An 11125-nucleotide genomic window follows, 5' to 3' on the forward strand; every position below is an offset into this window, starting at 1 on the left:
CCCAATAAAAGACGCGAACTTTCCCCAGGAGAGGTCACGATTTAATATTAAATATTAAATTTTAATTTTAAATGTGTTCGGTTGCGGGATGGTGAAGAATATGGCGAGATGGTGTTTGTTTCGGATTATTTTGTTATTTAATTTCTTTTTTGGGGTTCCGCCCCGCCCCCTCCCCCGAGGGCCCGCTTCCGGTGAGTATATAAAGGCGGCGCGCGGGCGCCTCGGCCTTTTGTAACGGACACCGCAGGCGGGAGGGACACGTGCCAGTGCACACCGGGAGCTGCTGCGTCTACCCGCCCTACCCCTCTCACACACAGACACAAACAGAGCTAGGCCGCTTACTCCTCACCCCCTTATCTTTCCCCTCTCTCTCTCACACACACACACGCCCACTCTTAACCGGCCACATGGGATTCGGCGACCTCCGATCCCCCTCCGGCCTCAAGGTGCTGAACGACTACCTGGCGGACCGGAGCTACATCGAGGGGTGGGTAAGGCCGCGCTTGAGGGCGGATACGGTCGGCTGCTTGGGGGGGGAGGGGGGGGGTGGTGGTGGAAGGAGAGGGGCGAGTCCTGCCAACGCATACCGGGTGAGGCCCTCACCCCGCCGCCTGGGCTGGGGTCTCGGCCCCGTGGTGGGCGTCACTCCGACCCTTCGCCATCTCGATAGTTCGATCTTTTCTCTCTCTTCCCCCCCCCCCCCACCCAAAAAAAGACTCGTTTAGTTAAATTCCGTCCTGATCGTTTCTTGTGTGTCTCCCCCCACCCTCTTTTCTGCCTCCCCTCCTCTTTCCCCCACCTTTCTATTACACTTTCCCCCCCCCCCCCCCCCCTTACCTTGAGCCTATGGCGTGTTTTTGTTTATTCTATTTTCCCTCCCCCTCACGTAACCCTTTTATCTTTTCTGGGTGGGTTTGTTCCTTCCCGCTTTTTCTTCCTTTGTTTCTGACTGCATTCTCTTTTCTTTCCCATTTCCCATATGCGCTCTCATCCCCCACCCCCTTTGCTATTTGAACAGCCTCTCAAAATGTACCACTACTGCTTTATTTCCCCCACCCCCGACACTTCCTAACGCTTTCCTGGACTGTCTCCTCTTTTGCTACTGCCCCAGCTCGCATGCTCAAAATGTTGGGATCCATTCCCCCTCTAGATCTCCACGCTCTTCTTTCAAGGACCCCAGATGAAGTGTTGATTGTACAAGAGAACTCCCTTGGTTTTTTAAAACTTCAAGGTGGTAAAAACAATAACTGCAGATGCTGGAAACCAGATTCTGGATCAGTGGTGCTGGAAGAGCACAGCAGTTCAGTGGACTTCCAACAGTTTCCTCATTTCCCCTTCCCCCACCTCACCCTAGTTCCAAACTTGAGCTCAGCACTGTCCCCATGACTTGTCTGACCTGCCTAGCTCCTTTTCCACCTATCCACTCCACCCTCTCCTCCCTGATCTATCACCTTCACCCCCTCCCCCACTCACTATTGTACTCTATGCTACTTTCTCCCCACCCCACCCTTCTCTAGCTTATCTCTCCACGCTTCAGGCTCACTGCCTTTATTCCTGATGAAGGGTTTTTTCCTGAAACGTTGATTTCGCTGCTCCTTGGATGCTGCCTGAACTGCTGTGCTCTTCCAGCACCAATGATCCAGAATTTTTAACACTTCAGTTGTTCCATGCCCTAGTTATGTTTGCTTTCAGTAGCAGTTGTGTGTGGTGGCAATCTTTTATTTTGAAAAGTAATTCCTAATCATTTGCAGGTATGTTCCATCACAAGCTGACATAGCTGTCTTTGAAGCTCTTGCTGCTCCACCATCAGCTGACTTATACCATGCACTTCGTTGGTACAACCATATCCTATCCTATGAAAGCACCAAGGATTGGTATGTTCTGTTTGATATGAGCTGTTTGGCATTTACTGTGAATCCCACTACTTGTGATTATGACTTTAGTGACCATTGGGCAATTATTTTATTGGTTAAGGTAAAAGATCTGCAGTATGATAGCTTAACTATTTTTTTGATGTTGGGATGATCCAGGAGACTGCTGCTCAAGTTGTACACTAGGAGTCAGATTTACTATTGATGTTGTTGTTCCTTTGATATGTAAGGAGACAGAATTTCCCTGTTTCCATTAAATGTCTTGTGGGCTTAATGTCTCAAATTTATAATGCTCATAATTCATCCCCTGATAACTGTTAATTCTCAGGCTGGGTCTGATGTGCTTGAGATAATCATCTTCCCAGTTCAAAACAAACTGATTTGTTATGAACTATATAATTTACCATTTTGACATATCCTGGTCCATTAAGCTTGTACTGGCTTTCATCAAGTATTCATTATGTATCTGGTTTTAAAGATGGGGCTTTCTAAAGATCCAGTTATGACTATTCAAACAGATCCCTGCTTTTAAACAAATTGCTTGCAAAACTCAATTGTTTTAGTAGCATCTGTGGAGAAGAGTCTCTGGACTCATACTTTCTCCATGGATGCTGCCAGATTTGTTCCTCCAGTTTGTATTTGTTTCAAATTTTGGGCATCTGCAGTTCTTTTTGAAGTTTCCATTCGTCGTCCTGTGGCTGCATATTTAAGTTGATCAGTTGTCCAATTACCGTAAAATTTCTTGATGCTTTCAAACTCTTACCTTACTCCATGCATTTCCTCCACCCTGACTGTGATCAAATCTGGCCTCCAAATCAGTGATTGCTGTTCTCAGCTTTTCTATTCTGTTCCTGCCTACTGTAACACTCAAAATTAAAGGTTTGCTTTGAATTTAGCATAAGATAATTTTAAGTCCTAATACTCAGGAGGAATGTATTATACTTGAGTGGCTTGTCACTTGGAAAAAGAGCTCTCCATTAGTGTTTGCTTCGCTGCTTCTCTGTCTAATTTAAGTTGATTACTATAATCATGCATGACATGCATATGTGGATGACTGCTGTTTCATTGCTTCATCTATACAAGACTTCTGGTTCAGTATTTGGCAAATGATCTTAGATTGACTTAAGACCTGTTTAGGAGGAGAAAGTGAGGACTACAAATGCTGGAGATCAGAGCTGAAAATGTGTTGCTGGAAAAGTGCAGCACGTCAGGCAGCATCCAAGGAACAGGAGATTTGATGTTTTGGGCATAAGCCCTCCTTACTGAAGAAGGGCTTGTGCCCAAAACGTCAAATCTCCTGTTCCTTGGATGCTGCCTGACCTGTGCTTTTCCAGCAACACATTTTCAGCTCAGTTAAGACCTGTTTAGTCAAATATTGCACTTCCGTATTTGTTGAAGCAGGGACTTGAGTGGTTTCTAGATCCCATACCTTGGCAACTGCCATTGAGATCCAACAGCAAGTTAGCTTCCATGTAGTGTGACAATGTTATGTAGTACTCACCAGTTGTTGTTCTCTTTAGTCACATGGCAATCCATGGCAAAAACTTGGGATTCCAGATGTCATACTTAGGTTCTTGAAAAAGATAAGAATTAACTTTAAGACTGCAAATCAATAATCAAATCAGTTCATCAGAGCTGTATTCAAAAGCTATGGATTTAGGCTTGTGTAGTGATTATTTCTATTTTATTCCTTTCCAAATGTCTTGATATTGATCATGTCCAACTCAAGTCTGAGACAACTTCATTTTCAACTTGGAGGATTCCAACACCAGAAATTTTACCCAAATGGTAACAATCTGGGAATAATCAGCAACGTCCTGCCTTATAAAGGTTTGAAGATTTGATCGGAGGCAGAGTAGTTGCAGCTCCAAAACCAATCTTTCCTTGGTGTCTTATAGGGTCATGAGGGTGGGTAGGGGAGCAGGATTTATCAAAAGCAGCTTCATGATCTATTCTGTTCATGTCTTTATCAATTTACTGGGTGGATAGAAGGAGAAACTGTCAAATCTGAAGTTCTGCTTTCTTGTTACTGAATTTAAGTCATTCTTAGCCTTCCAGGTGTTAAGCAACCCCTCAGTAAATATGGTCCACAAAATGTAGCAGATACGACATCAGCAAAAGCTGTGGATGATGACGACGACAATGACATCGATCTCTTTGGTTCTGATGATGAGGAGGTGGGTCCTATATAGCTCTTCTACTTGTGATTTTAAACCCTCCTGGAATAGGCTGAGATTAAGGACAAGGATGATTTTTGCTATGGGTGGTCTTGTGGAAACTGTTCTAAATTTTAAGTATCTTTCTTAAATACAAAATTGAATGGCTTCAGATTTCTTCATCCTTGATACATAACTTGGCCTGACACTCAACTGAGAGCCTGGTTGGGGCACTACGTAAATCTGTTTAACTTCAAAAGTAGCTTCATGTAGTTGCAGGTTTGTAGAATTTGTTTAAAAATTGGAATGGCTGAGACAATGAAGCACTGTTTGTTCTCAGATTGTGGAATGAGGCTGGTTGTCACCATCTGAAAATGATTTGGGTATAAACTGGGTTTGAGGGCAGCTTGAGAAACTGACTTGGAGCCAATAAAATGCTATTTGGAATGCTATGGTTTGTCATTTCCTGGAGTCTGGGACTAGTTTTTGATTTTACCATTTGTCATCCTATAGCTGAATTTGTGGTTATGTTTTGTCCAATGAAATTGGTGCTAATTTCACTAAAACTGCAGAAGCAGGAGATGTGAAACAAATTGCTGTCAAAAAATCAGCATCTGCAGAGAGAAAGCATACTTGAATATAGATATATATTTCAGTGTACTGTTCTGCGAGCATGCATGACGGTTTGCATTCGTTTCTTACAGGAAAGTGCAGAGGCTAAAAGACTCAAAGAAGAACGTCTAGCTCAATATGAAGCTAAGAAGTCCAAAAGTAGGTTGTCATGTTTTAAGTTTAAAGTAGTCTTGAAGGTCCTTAATTCATGTCAGCTTCTTTAAATACTTCTTAGCTTTGTATGATATGTCCGAATAAATATCTAGTCAATGTGGTGACAGAGCTATGCAAGTGCATGCTGTTCAGATTTTGTTTCATTCCTAATGTATTATTTCTGTAATGCTGATTGCTTGCAACTGCATTAAATAGATGATGCTGTGAAAAACGATGGTTTTAATGATGATTTCAATTCACCATCTTTCGACTGAATCAGTGATGTGAATTAATTGAATCTGACAAAACCAATGTTTCTAATAAATTGAAATGTTAGCTGTTAAGATTCCTGTCTGTATATAAGGAGTGTTTGGGGTGCTGGGATACTGGTCAGATGAGGCATGCGCACTCATTTGTATGCTAAGTCCTCTGTATAACTGTATGTAATTGCAAGCTCGTCCTTAATGATCATGCTTGTCATTCTCTTTTAGAGCCAGCACTTATTGCGAAATCATCTATTTTGTTGGATGTAAAGCCATGGGATGATGAAACTGACATGGTCAAATTGGAAGAGTGTGTACGTTCAGTGACAATGGATGGCTTACTTTGGGGTGCCTGTGAGTATTATATTACATAATATTGTAAGTGGTCTGGCGCAGTTGTGTAATGTGGTACATTGATGCTGAATCAGTCAATATTGTTAGGTCTTGAGGTCTTTTGGCACAAGTCACTTTTCTGTAGATACTTTTCAAATGCTGAAAAGCAAAGAATTAAGCAGTCAAGTGGATTATTGGCTTGGGTAACAACAGGAGCCATGTCCCTGTATCATTCTGATGGCAAGTTGCAGTTATCTACATGAGTTACTGTGCTGGATTTCATTGGTACATCTTGGATAAGGTTAACATATTTTTGTATATAGGCATATGTTGTGTAACAACCATTTACAGTGTCATAGATTTACAGCATAGAAGCAGACCCTTTGATCCAATTTGTCCATGCTGACAAACTATCTTCAATTAATCTAGTCCTATTTGGCCGATATCCGTCCCAATTCCTATTCATAGACCCATCCAGGTGCCTTTTAAATGTTGTAATTATACGAGCCACTGTCTCTTCCTCTTCCTCTGGCTCATTCCATACACACCACCCTCCATGTGAAAAAGTTGTCCCTCTGGTCCCTTTTAAAATCTCTTGGCTCTTTAAACCCATACATCCACTTGATATATTTGGGTGATAGTCATTGCATGTAGTTAAATATCTTAATCACTTTCAAACAATGTCAGTCTCTGCATTGGAGTCTGTAGGTTTCATTTTCTCTTGCATTCTACTTTAAATTGGGTGAAACTTCTGTCGCTGCTTCCCAAAATGGGTTTGAGACCGTGTTGTGCTTTATGCAACTGAAGCAATTTTAATCCTCTTGTTTTTAAATTGTGGGCATGGCCTAAATGACAGTCTGGGAAGCTTTTGTAGCCATTTGAAAATGGTAGACATCACAAACTTGAAATTGGTTCATGATGCATTCCAATCCCCTCCCTGACTGCCCATGTGCTCCAAGGTATCTGAGGGGTTATGACAGTTGTCCAATACTGAAATAGGCTCTGGTGTGGCAAATGTTTCAGTAACCTTTGTTCTGTGTGGTTGAGTAACTTTAAGTTTGCATGATTTGGGTAGAACTTCTTTACCTTGTTACTTCTGAAAACTGTAGTTTAAACTTCCTCAAATATAGTTGGCACTGATATATTCCATCACTCAGAGGGTTGAGCAAACTGTTTCGGCTGGTTTATTTCAGATTTATACATATCACGTTTCCATTTATAGCTTTGATTGTGGTTGACTTGAGTTGACTGTGTTAGGCTAATTTGCAGATGGGGGGTGCTTTTTTTTTATATATCTAATAATCTCTCTTCCCTTGCAGCCAAACTGGTTCCTGTAGGCTATGGCATCAAAAAGCTACAGATTCAATGTGTAGTGGAAGATGACAAGGTAAGAACAAAATCTGAATTTACAAATCTGTAATTAGCTGCTGAAAGCCTGTATTTAAATAAGTGCCTGTCTGAATTTTTCAAGCTGCCTATTTTAATTCGTTTGAATTATTGAAGTATTCTAGAGTTAAATTGATCTTCCAGAAAAGATTGGCTAGTCTATTGGTCCTGATTTTTGAATTGAGTGCTTTCCAGCTGCCCCCTCTTTCACACTTGGGTTAAATGCTCACTTATTGTCTCAGAAGTACTCTGTTGATGCTAACTGTTCTGGCAGAATTTTGAACCTGACTAATAAAGGTGAATGAGTGACCTATTAAGCATGTGATGCTTCTGAATTTAGGTTTTGCTTCTGAATTTAGTTTTAGCTTGTCATTGCCAGCTTCAAAAATTAAGAGCCAATTCGTAAGCATGAACTCTGTCCCTTTTACAACTGAACTGAGATAGCAAGTACAAGTATTTGATTTGTTGTTTTGATGAATTAACATTTGTTTGAATCCTGTGTTTCCTTTTAAACATGGTGTTGAGTAAAAATTTTGACTGTCAGGCTTGAACTTTAATTTGCATGATTTAGTTGAATCTTGTTGAATTTTGCAAACTTCTGTTACAAATGCACAGATTTGCTTGTGAAGAATTTGGTGTTAATTTGCTTAGGCAAATCAGATGAAAGTGTTCTGTTATAGTGCATACATTTTGATGAAGCTGATGTTAGAATGGGTGAGATTTGTTTATGGTCAATAAGTAACATCCTGCAGAATTTCCACAATGCAGTCTCTGTAGCCTCTACGGTCTTAGAATCATAGTACAGAAGACGCACTTCAGTCCATAAAGTCTGCACTGACTACTCCAGATCTATACTAGTCACACTTAGTAGCACTTGTCCCAAGGCCTTGAATGTTACTATTGAGTGGTTGTCTAAGTTATTGTTTAAAAAGTTGAGGTTTTGTGCTTAGACCGCCCCCTCAGGCTGTGCATTCCCGATTGCTGTCACCCTGTAATAAAATCTCCTCGAATCCCCTCCGATTTGCCTTCGTCCTGAATGGTACCTCTTTCCCCAGTTGTCGTCATGTCCTTGATGTACTTATCCTATAACTTTTTTTGCTTTCTCCCCAAATGTTGTATGGCAGTGTTTTACTTGTTCTGGAATTGGAATTTAGCTTTTCCTTTATCCATTTGCCACTGGGAAGTTCAAGTTCTAGTAAGCTGAAGGTGGGAACATGATCTAACTCTATCTTTTTGTTTCATATATCTATAGTCTGAAGCATCATGGTTCCTGTGGTTATGAATGTTAATTTACTGGTAGCCTTATTTAAATTGGTTAAATTGATTTATGAAGCAAGCTGTTTACCACAAGTTTATCTGAATTGACTTCCTGTTACTGTTTTTAAATCCCAAATGCAGTTTTGTAAAGTATCTTGGCATTTAAAGGTGCATACACAATTTTGAACTCGTATGAACTGAGGTATACAGTGTGGAAACACCCTTTGGTCCAGTGTGATCATGCTAACTGTCACAAAGTAAACTAATCTCACCTGCCTGCACTTTGCCTGTAGCCTTTTAAATCTTTCCATGTAATTATCCAAACTACTTTCAGATTTTCAAACTATTTTGGTATTCACCACTTCCTCTGGAAGTTATTTTTTAAAAAGTCTATCATTTTCAATCTTTTTCCCTTAATATGCTTCCCAGTCTTGAACTCTTCTACCTGAGGAACAAGACACCTGCTTTTCACTTTAATTATACTCATGATTTTATAAGCCTGTAAGGTCACCTCCAGAGTCCTATGCTGCAATGCAAAATGTCCCAGCTTGTCCTTATGAACCTTGTTAAATGTCCTGTCTTCGTGGCAACATCCTGGTGCATCGTTTCTGAACCCTTCCCAATTTAATATCCTCTCTAGCAGAGTGACCAGAACTGAGCACATACTCCAAGAGGCCATACCAATGTCCTAGGCATAAATCTTGTCCTTAGTTTATCAAAGCGCAATACCTCTTTTATCCTAATTAAACTCATAATTGCCACTCCTGAATCCATTGACCCAGTTAATCAAGGTGTCTTTGTAATGTTAAATAACTACCTTCACTATCTGCTATACCGCTGAGTTTGGTGTCATCCACAAATGTAGTAACCATGCTTCATTTTCATCTAAATGTTCACTTTAGTGACAAAAGTGAACCCTGTGGAGCACCACTGGTCAAAAGCCTCAAACGAATTGGCAGGCTCACCCTGAATCCTAGAAGATCAAACTTCACAAATTAGTCTACTGTGCAGAACCTTGTTAAATGCTTTTAAAGTCAATGTAAACATAGACTCTGCCCCCTCCTTCCCCAGTCAGTGTTGGTTTCTTCCTCAAACTCAGTCACATTTGAGACATGATTCTTTGCACAAAACCAGGCTGACAATCCCTAACTTGGCCTCTAAGTACACAAATTTATCTTTAAGAATCACCTCCAATTTATCGCCACTTTTTTTAGCCTTCAAGGCACAACATTGTCCGTCCTCCAGTCAACATGTACCTCATCTGTAGTTAGCAATATTTCTGCTAGGGTCCCAACAATTTCTTGCCGAACTTCTAAAGTATCCTGGGGTGCACTTCATTAGTTCCAAGCGATTTATCAACTTTTTTCTCAGCACTCCACCACTTCCTCCTCTAACATGAACTGTTTTTGAAACATGAATTTTTTTAAGTTCTGGACTCTCCATTTCTTTCTCCATAGAAAATACTCATTTCAGTATCTGTCCCATCTCCTGAGTTTCAACACAGATTCTCATTGATCTTTTAAGGGTTGTGTTCTCTCATTCTTAATGTACTTGCAGAATTTTTGGATTTAACCTTAACTGCCAATAGTCTTTGTCTTAGAATAATCTAATTGAGTATTTCTTTTCAGGTGGGAACAGATATGCTGGAAGAAGCTATTGTTACATTTGAAGATTATGTACAATCTGTTGATGTTGCAGCCTTCAACAAAGTGTAGAATGACAACAAATGAACACTTAATAAAAATTGACGTGTCCAGAACTTAACCTGGTCCTTTGTCTTATTGAGGTGGTGTTTTTGTGGCCTTGGAATTTCAAAAACCAAGGAAGTGAAGATTACCAGTCTGCCATGGAAGATTTTGAACTGAATAGTCTTACTGAAGTTGACAGTGTATGAAGTTGCTTGCACAGGAGCCTCAGTTCATCATGACATGGAACAGAATTTGGTTAAGTCACATGGAATTGCCTGTTTCCCTTTGCCTCATTTAATTTGTTTCAACAGCAATTCCTTCAGTAAACACTGACTTGAATGATCATTTTTCAATCTGATAGGCAAGCTGTTTCGTGCACCATTGATGTGGAGATTGCAATGGAAGACTTAGAGACAATGACCAACTGTTGACTTTGTAACTTGTAGTTTTCCCACAGTATTAAAGGCCCAAGTTTTCTATGAAAGGAAATTGTAGTCCAGTGTTAATGTAAATTGCATTGTTTGGAATAAATCAAAGCATGGACAGTTCAATCAACTCACCTGTGCCAACCAGACATCCCAATCTTGCCTCGTTCCATTTGCCTTTGTTTGGAACATATCCCTCTAAACCTTTCCTATCCATGTCCACATTCAGATGCATTTAAACACTAACTGTCCCCACTTCACCTTCCTCTGGCAGCTTGCTCCATATAAGCAACCCTTTGAAAAGGTTGCCCCTCGATCCTTAATCTTTCACCTCCTCTCCAGCCTATGCCCTCTAATTTTGGATTCCCCTACTGAGCAAAGACCATGGCTATTCACTCTATCCATATCCTATGTCCTTCCAAACCCAAGGTACCTCAGCCTTTGACACTTCATAAGGTGGTGGGGAAGACTGAACGTTTTTGACACTTCAAAATAACTCAAAGCCTCCAGTCCTTGCACAATCCTTGAAAATATATGCCCTCACGTTTAACAACCTTCTATTAGGCCAGAATTGCACACAAAAGTAGTCTTAAACAATGTCCTGCACAACTGCAATGCACCAACCTATCTACCTGCAATTTGTTTCAATGAACAATGCACCTGCACCAAAGGTGAAGTTGAACGTTAAAAATACCAAATGCTGATCTGGAATTTGAAGGGTTTTCTGTAACTTTCATCGGCTGTATGAAGCTTGCAAGGCCTCTTTGCCCCTCCCAATTGCCATTGAAGGTATTTGAGCAGTATCGTTAAAATGCTGCATGCTGTAGGTCGACCACAGTCTGAGAGGAGAGGGTGCATTCCAGTATTTTCCCCCAGCAGGAGTGGAGAAAGATGATTGTTGAAAATAAAGATAATGTGTGGCTTGGAGGAAAATGTCCCAACTGGTGATGCTCCCATGCCTCGACTGTACTTAATGGCAGC

The 11125-nt window shown here is 40.8% G+C and overlaps 1 protein-coding gene across 1 annotated transcript; it reads left to right on the plus strand.

Annotated features, from left to right (window-relative positions):
• The first annotated feature begins 210 nt into the window (after positions 1-210).
• eef1b2 (eukaryotic translation elongation factor 1 beta 2) lies at positions 211-9790 on the plus strand. The gene is made up of 7 exons (XM_060827638.1): positions 211-487; positions 1752-1874; positions 3922-4048; positions 4732-4798; positions 5284-5409; positions 6708-6775; positions 9660-9790. The coding sequence occupies exons 1-7, from the start codon at positions 408-410 to the stop codon at positions 9744-9746; spliced, it is 678 nt and encodes a 225-aa protein (XP_060683621.1). The 5' UTR covers positions 211-407; the 3' UTR covers positions 9747-9790.
• Positions 9791-11125: the final 1335 nt, after the last annotated feature.

This window comes from Hemiscyllium ocellatum, chromosome 7 (assembly GCF_020745735.1).
Source record: "Hemiscyllium ocellatum isolate sHemOce1 chromosome 7, sHemOce1.pat.X.cur, whole genome shotgun sequence".
Lineage (NCBI taxonomy): Eukaryota > Metazoa > Chordata > Chondrichthyes > Orectolobiformes > Hemiscylliidae > Hemiscyllium > Hemiscyllium ocellatum.